The sequence below is a fragment of the Ornithorhynchus anatinus genome, chromosome 5 (assembly GCF_004115215.2).
Source record: "Ornithorhynchus anatinus isolate Pmale09 chromosome 5, mOrnAna1.pri.v4, whole genome shotgun sequence".
Classification (NCBI taxonomy): domain Eukaryota; kingdom Metazoa; phylum Chordata; class Mammalia; order Monotremata; family Ornithorhynchidae; genus Ornithorhynchus; species Ornithorhynchus anatinus.
Genome location: NC_041732.1, coordinates 76,859,352 through 76,879,065, shown reverse-complemented (window position 1 = coordinate 76,879,065; position 19,714 = coordinate 76,859,352). Strand labels below are relative to the sequence as shown.

General features: G+C 48.4%; 2 protein-coding genes across 2 annotated transcripts in view; both read right to left on the bottom strand.

Annotated features, from left to right (window-relative positions):
- The window catches only part of MMEL1 (membrane metalloendopeptidase like 1), a 65,877-nt gene extending 62,734 nt beyond the window's left edge, over nt 1–3,143 (bottom strand). The window contains exon 1 of the mRNA XM_029066812.2: nt 2,907–3,143. The gene's annotated coding sequence lies outside the window, so the exon portion shown is untranslated. The remainder of the gene's footprint in view (nt 1–2,906) is intronic.
- A 7,637-nt stretch (nt 3,144–10,780) lies between these two features.
- Nucleotides 10,781–19,714, bottom strand: part of TTC34 (tetratricopeptide repeat domain 34) — a 43,211-nt gene continuing 34,277 nt past the window's right edge. The window contains exons 5-7 of the mRNA XM_029066191.2: nt 18,291–18,561; nt 17,788–18,005; nt 10,781–11,352 (exon numbers count right to left, since the gene is read on the bottom strand). Of these exons, the coding sequence (XP_028922024.1) occupies nt 10,831–11,352; nt 17,788–18,005; nt 18,291–18,561 (1,011 nt within the window). The 3' untranslated portion in view covers nt 10,781–10,830. The remainder of the gene's footprint in view (nt 11,353–17,787; nt 18,006–18,290; nt 18,562–19,714) is intronic.

Genomic DNA, 19,714 nt, shown 5'->3' with positions numbered 1-19,714 from the left:
GCTGACTACATTCTTGACCTTCACGGTTCGTGATCTTGCCTTCCCATCCGATTTCGAACATGGCCCATAATTGACACTGGCAGACTGCTCAAGAGGCTTGATATCCAGTCCTCTAGGGTGGATGCTCACTGTGGACAGGGAACGTATCTACCAACTCTGTTATATTGTTCTCTCCCAAGCACTTTGTACAGTGCTCTGCACAGAGTAAGTACTCAGTAAATGATTCATTCATTCGTTCCATCTTATTTATTGAGTGCTCACTCTGCTCAAAGCACTGTAGTAAGTGCTTGTCTCGCATTATGCTGTCGAGTCATCTCTGACCCATAGCGGCCCAATGGACACATCTCTCCCAGAACACCCCACCTCCAGCTGCAATCGCTCTGGTAGTGGATCCAGAGAGTTTTCTTGTTAAAAATACAGAAGTGGTGACCATTGCCGCCTTCCACCCAGTAAACCTGAGTCTCCACCCTCGACTCTCTCCCGTGCCGCTGCTGCCCAGCAGGGGTGAGTTTTGACTTGTAGCAGATGGCCTTCCACTCACTAGCCGCTGGCCAAACTAGTGTGGGAATGGATATGCCACTGCTTGACTCTCCCTCCCAAAGTCGAGAATGGTAGAGTACTGGAAACTCTCCAGGTGCGTCTCTGAGAGGGGAAGTAATGCTTGGGAGAATGCTATATAACAATAAACGGACACGTTCCCGGCTTACAAAGAGCTTGCAGCATAGTAGTGGAAAGTATGATTGATAGAGAAGGTTGACCAGCTTTATAGATCTTTAGTTTGACTTGAAGTTGGCTACCACCTGCCACCTCACTCTTTCTGATAATCTCTCAAAAGAAGTGCTGGCCTTCTTGATTCTGTTTTCTCTGTCCTTACCTATCTTTGCATCGTTGGTCAGTGTGCTGCCTAGGTAATAATAATAATAATGATGGTATCTGTTAAACGCTTATTATTTGCCAAACACTGTTCTAAGCGCCGAGGAAGATACAAGATAATTAAGTTGTCCCACTCGGGGCTCACAGTCATAATCCCCATTTTACAGATGAGGTAACTGAGGCACAGAGAAGTTGCGACTTGCCCAAAGTCACACAGCTGACAAGTGGCGGAGCCGGGATTAGAACCCATGATCTCTGACTCCTAAACCCGTACTCTTTCTATTAAGTCACACTGCCTTTTAGTTTTTAGCTCTGTACTGCCAATTTTATTTTTGGTTGCTTGTATTGTTTCCCCAGGACAGGCTAGCACCTCACGTCAGTTTTCTTGGGATTTATTGTTATCCCATAGTTTCCGGTTGATTCAGTGAGGAGGTTTACAGTCGGTTGCATAATTCCACGGGTACACAGTATACAGTGACTGCACACAGTGACTGTTTCCAAAACTTCGGATAATGCTCTAAGCCTGTTGATATGGAAATTTCCTGGAGACATGAAATACCACTAACCCTCTCTGTAAGCTCCTTGAGGGCAGGGAACATGTGTTCTACTTTGGAAATCTTAGGAAATCCCTCAGAACTGGAATTTCTGATACTGGGAGAGCTGTCCAGAGTCCTGACATTTCTTCTCCGCGATCCTTTCCGGGCCAGACAGCTCTGGGAAAACTTTGGCTTCACCCCCACAGCTGGAATTTCGGGGGTACTGGTCCCTCAACATAGGTCTTCCTCTCCAAATATGGGGGCTTTTAATTGTTTTAAGATGAAGAGAGATAGCATGGCCTATGGGAAATAGTTCAGAGCAGGGAGTCCTCTAGACTGTAATCTTGTTGAGGGCGGAGAATGTGTCGTTTATTTTTATATTGTACTCTCACAAGGGATTATTACAGTGCTCTGCACTCAGTAAACACTCAATAAATACTATTGAATGAATAGATCTAGGTTCTAATTTAGCCGTAGCCTGACTCTGGCTTATTGTATGAGTTCTTTACCTCTCTGAGCCTCAGTTTTCTCTCCTGAAAATGGGGCTAAGATGCCAACTCTCCTTATCTATTCATTTATGATCTCCGTGTTGAACAAAGACTTTTTCTGATTTGACTGTCTTGTAGTTTGGCACAGAGTACTTAATCCTGGTTGGAGATGGGGACAGTGGATGCAGAAGGGTCTGGATTTCTGTCCCAAAGTTCTGGTCTCAGGAGGCTTTCAACTAAACAGATATGATGTCTGGTCGACCTCTCTCCCTCTCTCTCTCTCTCTCTCTCTGTTTCTGTGGTATTTGTTAAATGTTTATTTTGTGCCAGGCACTGTACTAAGCAATGGGGTAGTGAGAAGATAACCAGGATGGACCCAGTCCATGCTCCACATTTTACAGAGGAGGAAACTGAGGTACAGAGAAGTGAAGTGACTTGCCCAAGATCACACAGTAGACAAGAGTTGGTGCCAGAATTAAAACTCTGGTCCTTTGACTCCTAGACCTGTGCTCTCTCCATTAGGCCATGCTGCCTCTCTAGATTCTCTCCCTCACTAGATTCGTGGACTCAAGATTTCAGTTTACCTTCCAGGGGGGAAAATGCCAGGGGTGATTAGGGCAAGCTTCCCTCATCATCACCATAACTCCCACCCCGCCTTGGGCAGATGAAGTCCAAAGCTGCGCTCCACATCCATGGCTGGCTGAAATGAAGGCCCAAAAAGGTGCTGGACTTTGACGAGAAGGAATGGGACTCACTGGGCAGTGGGGTGGGGAAAGACCACAGCTGTAGCCTGTCACAGAAGACAAGACCATTGAGGTAAGGGTTTCTTTAGGATGTTACCCCAGTGATCGGAGAGCACCTTCTTTAGCTAACATGGAGTTATGAACCAAAGGCCAGCCCCCTGACTCCAGGCAGGGAGCCCACCCACCACTGGGAAATAGAAGGCCTAGAGAAAGGAAGGCAAGACACCGTGCCCACACACCCACCCGCCTGGCCAGGTGATGCTTACCAGTCTCCCAGGGCCTCTGGTTAATCTCCATCATCACACACAGGCCCATCTGTGGGCTGGACCAGGAGCGGGCTGGCTGGCTGTACTTCTTGTGTGGGGAGACTTCAGATTGCCAGGTGTCTCCAGGACAATTCACTCTACCCTGTCCTCCTGCCCGGTTACTCCTCCTGGGGCAAGGGAGGGGGAAGAGGACAAGAGAGTCACACTGGGCCTGCCTCCTCAGAGGGGTAGGGCAGCTGGGTGGGTGTCTAAAGGACCCAAGCCAGATCTGGGTTCTGGAAGCCATGGCAATTCTAAGTTTGGGACATGGGTGGGACCATTATGATGCCATTCAGAGAATTTTCCAGCAGGCTCCCCTCCCCCACCCCCCATCTATCTCCAAGGATGGGGGAGCCCATCGCTCTGCAGTGGGGGCTCTTGCTGTCAATACAGTTCCTTGCTCTATCCCAGTTCTTTTTCCCGCTTTCATGTGAATAGACTGTAAGCTTCTTGAGGGCAAGAATGTATTTTTTTTTATAGTATTAAGCGCTTTCTATATGCAAAGCCCTGGATTAGGGAAGCAGCATGGCCTAGCAGATGGAACACGTGGCTGGGAGTCAGAAGGAGCTGGGTTCTGATCCCGGCTCCACCACTTGTCTGCTGTGTGACCTTGGCAAGTCACATCACTTCTCTGCACCTCACTTACCTCATCTGTAAAATGGGGATTAAGACTATGAGCCCCATTTGGGACCAGGACTGTGTCCAACCTGATTAGCTTGTGTCTACCCCAGCACTTAGAACAATATTCGACACATAATAAATACTTAACAAATACCATCATCATTTTATTACTATTACTGCTAAGCACTGAAATAGATACAGGATAATCGGGTTGCACAGTCTTGCTGCTGTTGAATTCACCCAAGTGTTTAGTCCAGTCCCCTGAGTTCTCAGTAGGTGTTCAACCAATCAGTTGTCTTTATTGAGAAGCAGAGTGCTCAGTCGAAAGAGCACGGGTTTGGGAGTCAGAGGTCATGGGTTCTAATTTCAGCTCCACCACTTGTCAGCTATGTGACTTTGGGCAAGTCACTTCACTTCTCTGTGCCTCAGTTCCTCACCCGTAAAATGGGGATTAAGACTGTGAACCCCATATGGGACAACCTGATTATCTTGTATTTCCTCCCCCTCCCCCAGCGCTTAGAACAGTGCTTGACACATAGTAAGTGCTTAACAAACACCATTATTATTATTATTATTATTGAGCACTTACTCTGTACAGAGTACTGTACTAAGCGCTTGGGAGAGTACAATATAAAAGAGTTGCTGGACACATTCCCTGCTCACAACGAGCTTACAGTTTGGGGGGGGGAGGGGTAAATAGCAGATGGTCATTGGCTAGTGTGGTGAGCTCTTAACTCATCTGGAGTCCAAGTGAACTTGGGGGTTCAGCTCCTCTTGGCCCACCCAGCTGCCACATCTGGGGGTCTGGCCCCTCTTGATCCCCCCAACTGCCACAACTTCTGTCCAGCACCAGCTGGGGAAAGATTGTTGGACATTGGCAACTGGTTCCCCAACTAGTTCATCAAATTTCAACTGAGAAATCCAACAGGTGAAAAAAGGGTGTCCTCTCCACAGGAAGGAGTCCAAAGACCCTGACCCTTGTCTACCATTACCACTGGCCTGGATGGAGTGGGAGCTTTTTTTGAGGGGTTGGGGAATTCCAGAATCCTAGGGGAAAAGAAACAGGGAAATGACTCTGGAAAATCCTGGGATATACATGTCCTAGGTTAGCCGTCTAGACTGTAGGCTCATTGTGGGCAGGGAATGTGTCTGTTTATTGTTGTATTTATTGTACTTTTCCAAACACTTAGTACAGCACTGAATAAATACGATTGATTGAATGAATGAATGAGCACCAATTGTTCCAGTGGCCAGTGGGGGATTTCCACCCTTTATTCACCCCTCCCTCAGCCTCATTGCACTTATGTACCTATCTGTAATTTGTTGATTTATATTAATGTATCTCTCCCCCTCTAGACTGTAAGCTCACTGTGGACAGGGAATGTGTGTACCAAATAGGTTATACTGTACTTTCCCAAGCAATTAGTTTAGTGCTCTGCACAATATAAGTGCTCAATAAATAATTAAGAGGGAGTGTGGCTTAGTGGATAAAGCACGGGGCTGGGATTCAGAAGGACTTAGGTTCTAATTCCCGCTCTGTCACTTCTCTGCTGTGAGACCTTGGGCAAATCACCTCGCTTCTCTGTGCTTCAGTTACCTCATCTATAAAATGAGGATAAAGACTGAGTGTCATAAAGGACATGGACTGTGATTAGCTTGTACCTACCTCAGAGTTTAGTACAGTGCCTGGCACATAGTAAGCACTTAACAAATTCCATTTAAAAATATGATTGATTGATTGGAGGCTTCAGTTCTTTCCTCACCACCAAGTCAGTTTTCAGCAAGGTCAGATTTTCTCTCCATTTCATCTGTAAACTTCCCTGCTCCCTCCTGGCTCAACTTCCAGGAGCCTGAGTTCATGTTTCCCCCAGTACCACTCTCTTTTCTCCTTTTAAAGGATGGGGATTTTAATCATTTTCTAAAATATCCAGCCATTTTATCTCCTCAGCACCTACAGTATACCAAACACTAGACTGAATGCTCGGGAGAGACGTGATCCCTGTTGACTAAAAATCTAATGGGGGAGATGGACAACAGACAGTATTCAGCTAGGAGGAAAAAGGGAATAGATGGATGGAAAGATGAACAAATAAGTGCTTAAATCGTGTGTTACATAAATCGATGCGCAGAAAAATGCCTCGGTTGACTTTGAGCACATAAATGCTGAGGTGGGAGTTTGGAGGAGATAATTTGGAGAAGAGTAAAATTATTCAGGGGAATTAATGGAGAAGGTAAGATCTCATAAGGGCTTTGCAGATGGGGAAATCTTTGGCCTAGCGGATTTGAAAGGGAGTGACAGGGGGTTCTAGGATGGGGGAAAGGCATGAGCAAAGGGTGGGAGGTGAGAAAGCAGAAACAAGGATTAATAAGAGGGTCATCTTGGGGGGAATTAAGAGCGTAAACTGGAGGGTAGTGGAAGAGGAGAAGGGAGAGAGCTGCGGGAGAAGCCTTGAAACAACTGGTCTGGTGCTTCTGCTTTATGAGGGGAAGAAAGGGTAACTGCTGAAGGCTTTTGAGGAGAATGAGAGAAAACACTTAAATACCAAGTCAGAGAGGATAGAAGAGATGGGGACACATGTTACAGGACCAAATTAATAAAAGCAATTCAAACTGCACGCCTAGATTTGCTTTTCATGAAATCCTAGTAGATTTCCATTGCAGGAGATGCTGCAGAAATGCAAGGGGAGAGAAAATAAAACCCTGACTGTAAAATGAAAGCATTTTTTGAAAAATCTATTCACCAAGAGAATGATGCTAGGGGCTGCAGTGAGGAAAGTTTTGCTTTTAGAATGACAAGGTTTCTTGAAACGTTTGTGAATTAACCCCACCAAGTGCCAGGAACCTCTGTGGGCTTCTTATATCCTGGTGGGGTGGTGAGGGGATGATTAGTTGTTTTTTGAGACAACTGCACAATCCTGGAGGGCATGGGGAGAGTGAACACAGAATTGCTCCTCCCCAAATCCCACACCCATGGGATCAGGAGAGTGGCAACCTCTCCCCATCCAGTGGGCGATAAGAGATAATTTGTTTCCACAGGAAGCTGGGGAGCAGGAAATATTAGCAGAATGATTTGGGCAGATCCAAGGTCAGAAGATCAATTCTGGGCCACGGAGGGAAAGTCAAGGAAAAAGAGAGGAGAGTCAGGGGTGTTGAGTGGTCCATCCTGGGTCATTGGAGGGAGAGTCAGGGATGGAGAGGAGAAAGAGAGAAGAGTGTTGGATGGTCCATTCTTGGTCGCTGGAGGGAGACTCAGGGACAGAGAAGGGAGAGTGAGGGGTGTTGGATGGTAATAATAATAATAATGATAATTGTGGTATTTGTTAAGCACTTATTATGTGCCAGGCACTGTACTAAGCCTTGGAGTGTGTTCAAGCAAATCTGGGTGAGCCCATGTGGGGCTCACAGTCTCAATCCCCATTTTAAAGATGAGGTAACTGAGACACAGAGAGGTGAAGTGAATTTCCCAAGGCCACACAGCAGACATGGCACTGGGATTAGAACCCATGACCTTTTGGGTTCCAGTCCTGCGCTCTATTCACTACTCTCTATCAGTCAGAGAGAGATAAGATCAGGGCATAGTGAATAGGTCGATTTTAGAGGAGCAAAGTGTGTGAACTGGGGTGTAGTGGAGAGAGTGAGGATGGGTAGCGGAGAAGAGTTGATTGATTCCACTAAGCCACGCTACTTCCCAGCCTGACACAGACCTCATCGCTACAGGGCTGTTAATATCCCTTCCTTCCGACTCTTTCCTGTGGAGATCAAGTGTAGCATTTCTTCAGCCATACCCAGATTCCAGCACAGCACTCAACTCCATCTGTAGAATCTCCAATTCAAATATCTAATTCCCCCGACAATTCTGGAGAGAGAAGGCACAGGATCAGAGGGAGGAACCAGAGGAAAGGAGTGGGGGAACCTCATAAGTGGAAAAGGAGTTCATTTATAAGGATCTGGTTGTGAATGCGATGAGCCCAAGATCTGATGGCCAGTGGAGGAATAAGTGAGGGCGATTTCATGGCCAGATTGATTGACGCACGAGCAGTTTTGAGAAGGGGTAGTTTTGGCATTTATATTTCACCGCTTTCAAAGGGCATCATTTGCACAAGTGCCTGAACAGTGGGTCCTAAGAACATAAGACCATCAGTGACCTGGCCCTGGGCCAGCCCCCACTAGCCCCTCTTGCCCAGGAAGTGGTCTTCCACAGAGGCTTGGAGGAACTGGACATTGACTCTTACGGGCAAGTGGCTTGCCCAAGATCATGCTGCAGACAAGTGGTGGAGCTGGGATTAGAACCCAGGACCCAAGTTCTGACTCTCAGGTCCGTGCTCTATCCACTAGGCAGCACTTTTTCTCACTAGGACACACTGCTTCTCTTCATTGATTGATTGATTGAGAGTGGAAAGAACACAGGACAAGGAGTCAGGAGAGCCTGGTTTTAGTCCTAGCTATGTCACTGGCTTGATTTGTGACCTTGGGCAAGTCACTTTACTTCACTTGGCCTCAGGTTCTCCATCTATAAAATGGGGAAAAGATCCCCCCTCTCCCTATCTCTTAGATGGCCAGCCCCATGTGGGACAGGGACCGGGTCTAATCTAATCTAAGTATTTTTTTTATCAACCCTGCCTTAGTCAGTCCTGAATAAGTGTCATAACTCTTTCAAGCACTTAGTACAGTGTTCTGAACATAGTGTTTAATACATGAACCAATTAATCAGTCATATTTATTTAGAGCTTGCTATGTGCAGAACACTATACTAAGTGGTAGGAAGAGCACAATACAACAGAATTACAGAAATGTTCCCTGCCCAAACCAGGAGCGGTTGGAGGGGGGAGGCAGACATTAATCCATACATACCATTGATTGATTGATTCATTCAATCATATTTATTGAGCGCTTACTATATGCAGACCACTATACTAAGCGCTTGAATAATGAGTCAATTTCTGGTTCCACTGGGGCTCAAACCCAGGACCTTTTGCGTATAAAGCAGACGGGATAACCACCACACTATGGAACCACTCATTCCTCTCTGGATCCGATTGATTGACTCATTGATAACTGACTCCACAGGGTCTTCTTCCAGGAGGACTTCATGGCTCTCTGTTTTTAATAATGATAATAACAGTAATAATAATGTTGGTATTTGTTAAGCGCTTACTATGTGCCAAGCACTGTTCTAAGCACTGGGGTAGATACAAGGTAATTAGGTTGTCCCAGGTAAGGCTCACAGTCTTCATCCCCATTTTACAGATGAGGTAACTGAGGCACAGAGAAGTTAAGTGATTTGCCCAAGGTCACAGAGCTGACAAGTGGCGGAGCCGGGATTAGAACACATGACTCTGACTTCCAAGCCCAGGCTCTTTCCACTGAGCCATCCCAAGTCTCCTGTCCCTGACCTTCTTTTTCCTCTTAAATGGATGACCTTTGACCTTTCTGGGTCTGTCCTCTGGTATCCATCCTTCCACCTGAATCTTTGACCTTCTTCCTTGGGTCCCGCCTCCCGCCTCCCGTCCCCTGATTCCCTCACCTGCTCTGATTCCGGTCACTCCTCTCTGGGACTGGCAGTGGGAGGGTGAAGCCAAGAGTGTCTCCCCCAAAGCTTTTTGGGTACGGTGGGGGGCCTGCCTGTCCCGGGAAGCCTGAGTTGGGGCCACTCAAAAAGGAGCGGACAAGACAGCGACTGCAGTGCCTGGGTGGTCCCTGGCTCTTATCCAGCTCCATTCAATCATATTTATTGAGCATTTACTGTGTGCTGGGCACTGTAATAAGTTCTTGGGAGAGTCCATATAACAGTAGACACATTCCCTACCCACATCAAGCTTACAAGTCTAGAAAGGGAAACAGATATTAATATAAATACATAAATTAGAGATATGTAAATAGTCCCGTGGGTCCCGGAGTGGGGATGAATAAAGGGAGCCGGTCAGCATGATGCAGAAGGGAGTGGGAGAAGAGGAAAGGAGGGTTTAGTCAGGGAAGACCTCGTGGAGGAGTTGCGCCTTCAATACGGCTTTGAAAGGGGGAGAGAGTAATTGTCCATCGGATACGAGGAGGGAGGGTGCTCCATGCCAGAGGCAGGACATAGGCGAGGGGTCAGTGGCGAGATAAATGCGATCAAGATAGAGTGAGAAAATTAATAACAATAATGATATTTCTTAAGCTCTTGCTATGTGCGAAGCACTGTTCTAAGCACTGGGGGGATACAAGATGATCAGGTTGTCCCAGGTGGGGTTCACGGTCTTAATCCCCATTTTACAGATGAGGTAACTGAGGCCCAGAGAAGATAAGTGACTTGCCCAAAGTCACACATCTGACAAGAGGCGGAGCCGGGATTAGAACCCATGACCTCTGACTCCCAAGCCCGGGCTCTTTCCACTGAGCCACGCTGCTTCGATTAACATGAGAGGAGCGAAGTGTGCCGGCTGGTGGATGGCTGTTGGCAATCCAAGGGGTTCCAGGGTGAGTTGATTTCCCTTATCTGTAATTTAATTTACTGCCTGTCTCCGGCTATAGACTGTAAATTCTTTACATGTAGGGATTCGCATCTATCAACTTTATTACATTGTGCTTTCCCAAGCACTTAGTCTAATGTTCTACCACAGTAAATGCTTAATAAAGACCATCGGTTGATTAGGTAGAGACTCTTTTTGTCCCTCAGGGGAAGGGTGGTGTGGGGGGGGGGGGGCAGGGTTTAGCCACACCCCCTCAAAATCCCGTCTTTTAGAGCCATGCCTCTCAAAGCCCCTCCCCTTGAGGCAGCATGGCCTAATGGCTAGAGCACGGGCCTGGAAGTCAGAAGGACAGGGGTTCTAATCCCAGCTCTGCCACTTGCCTGCTACGTGACCTTAAGCAAGTTACTTCACTTCTCTGTGTCTCAGTTACCTCATTGGTAAAATGGGGATGAAAACTGTGAGCCCCAGGTGGGACATGGACTGCGTCCCAATCTATCTATATTTACCCCAGTGCTTAGTACAGTGCCTGACACATAGTAAGCACTTATCAAATGAGATTTTTAAAAAAAAGCCTCACCTCTCAAAATCCGGCTTTTTAAACCCCCAGCCCTCAGAGTCTCACCTCTCAAAGCCCACCCCTCAAGGTCCCACCCCTCAAAATCCCACTCAAACCCACCCCCTCCACCCCTCCTTGGCATTGTGGAGCCGGGGTAAGGTCACTGTGGTGAAATGGTTCTGGGTAATGAATGAACCCCACACATTCACTGCTATTATTCTCAGTAATTATCGAGCACTTATTCTCCCAGTCATCATCGTCAGTGGACACTACACCCCGCCACTTCCCTCTTGATTCTCGCTCTCAGCTTCTTGAGGCTGCCGTGGTTCTGGTCCACGAGGAGGCCGAACTCGGCCACCTTCCAGGCGTCCTCATAACGGCGCCCGTCCAGGTGGCACAACGCCACCTGGTAGAACGCCTGTGCCACCCGTTCCGGGCCGGGCTGGCGAGCCACGAGGCCCAGGGCCACTGAGCGCCGCAGCTGCAGGGCCTCGATGTACGCCTCCGTGGCCGCTTCCTCGTCCGAGAGGGCCAGCTGCAGGAGACCCCGGGTGCAATAGTCCTCTGCTAGCGCCTGGACCTCACCAGGGCTGCGTCTCTTTATCGCCTCGTCCAGGTCCGCCAGGGCTTGGCCGAATTCCTTCATGTGCGCCAGGCAGGCGGCTCGTTGGCGGAGGAACCCGGACTGGCCTCGGCTCCCAGACACCGCCAAGGACCAGTAGCCCAGGGCCTCCTCCGGGCGGTTCTCGCCTTCCAGGATGTTTCCTTCAGCAGCAGCGGCCTAAGGCGTGGGGAGGAGATGGAGACGGCAGGGGAAGAGAGGAGAGAGGAGAGCGGATGGGAAGAGGAGGGGGAAAGGAGAGAGATTGGAGGGAGAAAGAAGGAAGAAGGGGGAGGGAAATGGGAGGGAGGGAAGAAGCGAAAAGGGAGTGGGAGAAGGGAGACATACTCAAGTTATTTCTCTTAAAATCAACTCAGTTCTGCCATAAGGTGAATTTCCACTCCTCACTCTGGGCACGACATTGTTAAGGAATTAGGAACCATTTTTCCAGCTACATGAGCCATTCTGGATACTGGAAAACGGGGTGTTAGATACTGAGTAGTAATAATGGAGAAGCAGCATGGCCTAGTGGATAAAGCCTGGGCTTGGGAGTCAGAAGGACCTAGGATCTAATCCTAGCTCTGTCACTTGTCTGCTGTGTGACCTTGGGGAAGTCACTTAACTTCTCTGTGCTTCGGAACCACACCTGTAAAATGGGGATCAAGACTGTGAGCCCCGTTGGGACAGGGACTGTATCCAACCTGATGAGCTTGTATTTACCCCAGTGCTTAGTATAGTGTCTGGCACATAGGAAGCGCTTAACAAATACCATTAAACAAATTCTGGTTGTTGGGCACTTATTTGCCAAGCACTGTACTAAACCCTGGGGTAAGTACAAGATAATTAGATGGGACCTAGCCCTTCTCCCACATGAGGCTCACAGTCTAATTGGAGGGAGAACAGTTATCGAATCTCCATTTTAAGATGGGAAAACTGGGGTACAGAGAAGTTGGGACTTGACCAAGGTCACACAGCAGACAAGTGATGAAGCAGGGATTGGAACCCAGGTCCTCTAACTCCCAGGCCCAAGATCTATCTGCTAGGCAACACGGTTTCTCCAATGTACTGCAATGTGTGTTTTCCTGGAAGAGGGGTTTGACCAGAATGCAACCCCTGTGTTTTAATTTAGCACATTCACATAGAGCTCTACATACTTTCCTATTCATCAAGCGGTGGTATTTGCTGAGTGCCTGCTGTGAGTAGAGCACTGTACTGAGCATCTGGGACCACAGTACACTGGAGGTAAAAGATACCATTGCTACCTCTTCATTCCCATATCCATCCTTCCTTAACCTTCCTACTGGGTCTTTCTCCTTCATCCTCCTCCCACCCACTGTAGATAATCTTTTTAATGATTTTTGTTAATAAACACTTCCTATGTTCCAACCACTATATTAAATGCCAGGGTGGATACAAGTTAATCAGGTTGGACACGGTCCATGTCATATGTGGGACTCACAATCTTAATCCCCATTTTACAGATGGGTTAACTGAGGCATAGGGAAGTTAAGTGACATGCTCAAAGTCATACAGCAGACCTGTGGGAGAGCGGGATTAGAGTCCTCTGACTACCAGGCCCGTGCTTTTTCCACTAGGCTGTGCTGCTTCATTACCTCCCTCTGTTTCCCCTGTTAGAGTGAAAGCTCCTTGTAGGCTCCGAATGCTTAGAATTGGGCCCCGCAAACAGAAGCATTCAATGTATAATAATAATCGTGGTATTTGTTAAGCACTTACTATGTGCCAAGCTCTGGGTTGTATTCAAGCAAATCAGGTTGGACACAGTCCTTATCCACATGGGGCTCACAGTCTTAATCCTCATTTTCAGGTGAAGTAACTGAGGCACAGAAAAGTGAAGTGGCTTGCCCTAGGCCGCACAGCAGACAGGTGGCGGAGCTGGGATTAGTACCCAAGACCTTCTGGCTCCCAGGCTCATGCTCTATCCATTCCACCATATCCCACTGAAGGATGGATGGGTGGATTGATGGATTGATTGACTGATTCTCTGTCTGCTCAGTCCCTGGGGAGCCCCCTACTCTTTCCTGGTTTCTGCTTGGCGAGCCACCCCTCTGTTTCTCCCATCTGCCGAGTGGGAGGGTGTGGGGGCTGCCTGCAGGGAGACAGGATTCAAGAATTCCAGCAGAGCCCAGTCCAATTCTCGTAGTTCCAGGCACCCTTAGAAACAGTCTCGATGAGTTCAGGTCGGGCACCTCAGTGTTGGCCTAGTGGATAGAGCAAGGGCCCGGGAAGCAGAAGAACCTGGAATCTAACCCTGACTCTGCCACATGTCTGCTGGGTGACCTTGGGCAAGTCACTTCACTTCTCTGGGCCTCAGTTACCTCATCTGTAAAATGGGATTAAGGGTGTGAACCCCATGTGGGACAGGGACCGTGTCCAACCTTGTGTCTACCCCAACTCTTAGAACAGTGCTTGGCACTTAGTAAGCACTTAACAAGTACCATAATTATTATTATTACTAAATGGGATGGCAGAGCCTAGGGGAAAGAACATAGAAAGGAGAATCAGGAGACACAGGTTCTAGCACTGTGCCACCACTGTCCCGCTGAAGGATCTTGGGTAAGGCACCTAATCTTTCTGGGCCTCAGTTTCCTCATTCATAAAATGGGGATACGATCCCTGCTCTCCTCCCATATACAGTGTGGGCTCCAAATGGGATAAGGAATGTGTCTGCTCTGACCCAGATCTTGGCACTAATGAGAAACTGTAAGCTAGTTACACGCAGGGAATGTATCTGTTTGTTGTTGTATTGTACTTTCCCAAGCGCTTAGTACAGTGCTCTGTACATGGTAAGCTCTCAATAAATATGATTGAATGAATGAATGAATAAAGATCTTCCAAAACTCAAACACGACTCTGGGGGCTCAATGGGGATTCAGAGCAGGGTTCAGAGACCCAAAGAGCCAGCCTGCCCCTTAACCACAGCCTCGCTGCGCTTTCCCTAGGCACGGCAGACCACAACCCATGCCCTGGGAGTTCTGGGCTGGCCAGGCAGTCTCATCCTATTACCTGTGATGCCATCTGTGGTTCGGAGTTCACCGCGTCCAGATCCCTCTAACCCTTTAGTCCAGGCCATAGTCATTTTCTTGAGTGGTTTTCTTGGTGGTGGAGGACGCCCCCCACCACCCTCCACCACCCGCCTCAGCCCTCACCGCGTGCAGATAAACCTGACCAGCCCCACCTCATCCATGTTTACCAGCACTTGGCAGCCACACATAGCGACAGACGCATTTCTGTTGCCTGAATTAATTCTTAACTCCCAATTAAATGTGCATAATGTCCCATTCCCACCAGCTCATTTACTTTATAGCTACAGAAACCTAAAACCGGCTCCCATCCTCCCCTCCCGCGGTGCCACTTTGCAAACAACAACCCCGAGAGGGCAGGGAAGGGGGTCCAGGATATGGTCCTCCCGGGCTGCGTCTGAAGCTGGCGGGGGCCGATGGGGAGATACTTACCGTTACAGAGAATGATGGACCGGGAGGGGGACGCTGAAGGTGCTGGACGCACATTGGCTAGTGGATAAAATAGCCCCCCATTCTCTCCCTCCCGCAGTCCTCGCCCGCCCGTTCCCCACCACTGGAACACAAACAGGAGTTGGCGAAGGTCAATAAGGGAAACTCTATTAGCAGTCGCTGCTCTAATGGATTTCTCATTATGGCTTTCCCCGCTGCCTTTCCCCAGAAGCAGCCGAGAGGGAATATGTAGGTCGTAAAGTGGCAAACAGCTCCCGCCTTCCCCCTGAACCCGCCCTGAACCTGGCACAATTGATAACCGCTCTGGCCTTGACAGGCCTAGGAGTAAAGAGGCAAAATTCTGCAGCAGAAGAGTCAGGGCCACCATGGCCCTCCCCAGGGGTAGATACAAGTTAATCAGGTTGGACTTATTCCATGTCCCATGTGGGGCTCATGGTCTTAAACTCCATTTCACAGATGAGGGAACTGAGGCACAGAGTACTGAAGTGACACGCCCAAGGACACGTAGCAGACGTGGCGGAGCCGGGATTAGAGTCCGCACGCCCTGGCCCCGCAAACCGGGAGGCTTTGGAAAGGGGCCGAGGCTGGTTGGCTGTTGCTATTCTCCGGGGCCTGTGACTATGACCTAACCAACAAGAGTTGAACCTGAGCAGTCATTTTCTTCTGTCTGTCCTATCTCCCCCTTACAGACAGATATCCAAGCAACAGTCCCCAGCCTCTTCTTTCTCTTTCCTTTTGGAGAGTTGGAATCTGTCTCCTAGCCTCCAGCCTCTTCACACCCCTTCCCCAAAATGCTGGTCAACCAATGGTTGCCCATTTGCCTCATCAATGAGCTTAAAGCACTCATTCAGCTCCCCCCTACACCTTACCTCACTGCTCTCCTCCTATTACAACCCAGCCTGCACACTTCACTCTTCTAACACCAACCTACTCTCTGGGCCTCGATCTCATCTATCTACCTACCCGCTGACCCCAACCTACCTTTTTCTCTCAGACTTGAAACTCCCTCCCGCTTCATATCTGACAGTCCACCACTCTCCTCACCTTCAAACCCTCCTAAAATCACATCTCCAAGAGGCCTTCCCTGACTAAACCTTCATTTCCCCATCCTCTCCCGGCTCTCAGTCCACTGTGCCCTTTGCTATTCACCCCAGCCCCTTAGCATTTGTGTATATTTGATGATAATAGTACTTGTTAAATACTTATTATGTGCCAAGCACTGTTCTAAGCACTGCAGTAGATACAAGTTAATCAAATATCCTCATACTCTACTATTTCACTCATCTGTAATTTATTTAATGTCTGACTCCCTCTGAAGACTGGAAGCTCCTTGTGGGCAGGGATCATGTCTACCAACTCTATTGTACTGTACTTTCCCCAACAGTGCTCCCTGCAAACAGTAAGTGCTCAGTAAGTGCCAATGATCAATCAATAGATTGATTGATATGCACACACAATCCCCCTTCCCTAGAAGTCCTCTAGATTGTAAGCTTGTTGTGGGCAGGAAAAGTGTCTGTTCTATTGCACTCTCCCAAGTGCTAAGTACAGTGTTCCGAAACACAGTAAGTGCTCAATTAATATGATTGAATGAATAAATACCATTAATTGATTGATTGATAGCAGTTTATATAGGCTCACAAAGGCAGGCAAACTCTGAGGTAAAAAGAGAACGGATGGAGCATGATAAGGATTGGAACGTGCTAATGTCACATATATAGGCTTTTGGAGACTGAACAAGATAGGATGTGAGGTGAGACATGAGGGAAAGTAACTTGTAACTTTGTCTTCCATCTCCATTGCTTTCCTCTTTCTTTTATTTCTTCACCTTTTTCTTCTGCTCCTCTTATGGCTAGATTTAATTCCCCTCATAATAGGCTCTCACCTGTTTTGTAATTGCAAAATCTAAGCAAAAAAATGGGGCACTTATTCAATACTGCATTAAACACTTACTGTGTCACGAGCACAGAGAAGTAATAATAGTAATAGTATTTATAGTATTTAATAGTATTATTTAATAGTATTATTTAATAGTATTTAAGCACTTACTGTGTGCAGAGTGCTGTTCAGAGTTATAATAAATTTAATATTATCATATTGAATACAATCCCTGTCCCACACAGGTCTCCCAGTCTAACAGATAGGGAGATTATGTTTCTTTTTCCCATTTTATAGCTGAGGAAATCGAGGCCCAGAGAGATTTACTGCCTTGCCCAAGGTGACACAGCAGGCCAGAGGCAGAGTGGGGACTAGAACCACACCAGCTCCCAGAAGTCCAGAGAGGGGAAGTGACTTTTACAAGATCACCTAGCCAGCCTAGAGCAGGGCTGGGACTAGAACCTAAATAAGCTTGTTAAGGGCAGGGAACGTCTCCGCTAATTCTGTTGTATTGAACTCTCCCAAGTGCTTAATATAGTGCTCCGCACATAGTAAGCGCTTATAAAATACCACTCATTGATTGATAATTGGAAGCCAGGATTGTATATTGCCTTTAGCACACAAGTCTTCAGGGAGGTCATAGGAGCATTCCTCCTGGAATCAGTCAGTCAGTTGCATTTACTGAACACTTACTGCGTGCAGAGGACTGCCCTAAGCACATGGAAGAGTACAGTATAACAATATAATGGTCACATTCTCTCCCCATAACGAGCTTATGGTCTAGAGGGGGAGATGGACATTAATACAAATAAATAAATTACAGATATGTAATTTAATTATATAATAAATTATTTAAAATGTAAATGTAATTATTCACCCCCCCTCCAGCCCCACAGCACTTAAATTCATATGGGTAATTTATTTATTTATGTCTGTCTCCCTTCTAGACTGCAAGCTTGCTGTGAGCAGGGAATACGTCTGTTTATCGTTATATTTTACTCTCCCAAACGTTTAGGACAGTGCTCTGCACACAGTAAGCTCTCAATAAATAAGAGTGATTGAATGAATATGTACATAAATGCTGTGGGACTGGGAGAATGAATAAAGGGACCCAGCCTGGATGGGCTGCGTGGCTTGTCCTCCCTCCCACCTTGACACAGCTCCTCTGGCTTCCCCCAAAAGTGCCAGCCGGTTCTCCTCCCCCCAGCCCTGATGGGCGCCGGGCCCAGGCCCGCCAGTGGGATGCTACCTGGACAAGCAACTGCCGCTGCTCGTCGTCCATCAGGTCCAGCAGGAAGGCCAGCTGCTGGGGGTCTTGGCCGGCCAGCCCTTCCAGGTGGTGGGCAGCGGCTCGGGCATCCCTCTTCTTCAGCTGGAGCCACCCCAGCCGGGCCCGGGCGGCAGCACCGCACATCTCGGAGGGGCCCAGGGTCTCCCGGAGGTGAGCGAGGGCAGCTTCATCCCTCCCTGTGGGGGTGGGCGGGGTCAGAGGTCAGAGTGGCGGGACCCCAGGCCCGGGGATGCCCACGGCAGCCACGAGATGCCAGAGGCTACCACAACTAAAACATCCCCACGGAAGACTTGGAACAACTGCAGAATGCCAAAAGCTACTGCAGCCCCAGAGTGCCCACAGCAGTCACGGAATGCCCACCACCGCTGTGGAATTACTCTGGCAGAATCAGAATTCTGGAGGCAATGGCAGAGGCCTGGAATGCCCACGGCAGCCCCGGACGTCTTTGGCGGGTCGCTTACCCACTGCAATCAGCACGTCGGCGTAGAGGAAGCATCCGCTCGTCTGGTCGACGCCTATCTTGGTCAGGGCTCGTCCGAGGGCCAGGAGTTCCCTGGGGGGCTCTCCCAGGGCGGGTCCCGATTGCGGGGCGAAGTCCCTCAGGGCCGCCCGGCAGTGGGCATGCAGACCGCGGCTGATCAGGGCCTGGGCCTCGGGCTTCAGGGAGAGGATCTCAGGGACCGCCGAGGAGGCATCCAGCGTGAGGGCCAATGTTAGGTCCCTCAAGGCCTCCTGCATGGCAAGCGGATGGAGTGTGCTCATTATGACAAGTATCAGCGCTTAGTGGATAGACCTTGGGCCCGGGAGTCAGAAGGCTCTAATCCCATCGGCCACATGTCGACTGCGTGACCTTGGGCAAGTCACTTCACTTCTCTGGGCTTCAGTAACCTCATCTGTAAAATGGGGATGAAGACTGTGAGCCCCTTGGACCGTGTCCAACCTGATCAACTTGTATCTATCCCAGTGCTTAGAACAGTGCTTGGCACATAGTAAGTGCTTAACAAGTCTACCATAATAATTATTATTCTTTTGATTCTTCTTCTTATTATTAATAATAAGAAGAACGATATTGTCTGTATTTATTAAGCATTTACTAAGTGTCAAGCACTGTTCTAAATGCTGAGGTAGATACAATTTAATCAGTTTAGACCATCCCTGTTCCACATGGGGCTCACACTCTAGGTAGACGGAATATTGGTTATTGGATCCCCAATCTTACAGTTGAATCCCCAACTGAGGTATTGAAAAGTGAAGTGACTTGCCTCAAAGCCGGCAAGTGGCAGAGCCGGAATTAGAACCCAGGGCTTCCGGCTCCGGGGATTAAGACTGTGAGACCCATGTGGGAGAGGAACTGTGATCTACCTGACTAGCATGGGCCTACCCCAGTGTTTAGGAAACAGCGTGGCTCAGTGGAAAGAGCCTGGGCTTCGGAGTCAGGGGTCATGGGTTCGACTCCCGGCTCTGCCACTTGTCAGCTGTGTGACTGTGGGCGAGTCACTTCACTTCTCTGTGCCTCAGTTACCTCATCTGTAAAATGGGGATTAACTGTGAGCCTCACGTGGGACAACCTGATGACCCTGCATCTACCCCAGCGCTTAGAACAGTGTTCTGCACATAGTAAGCGCTTAACAAATACCGACATTATTAAATGCCTGGCACATGGAAAACACTTGACAACTACCATAAAAAAACCCTCCATTGGTAGTCCAGTCATCTTGGCATCAAACAGAAAGTGCTTACCAGTAGCTTTAAAACACTCAATCATTTCATGTCCTATTTTACCTCACTCATTGCCCATTCCTACCCAGCCCGCCCACCTGGCTCCTCTATCACCAACCGAGCACTGTACCTCCATCTCCTCTCTCTCGCCATCGACTCCTTGTTC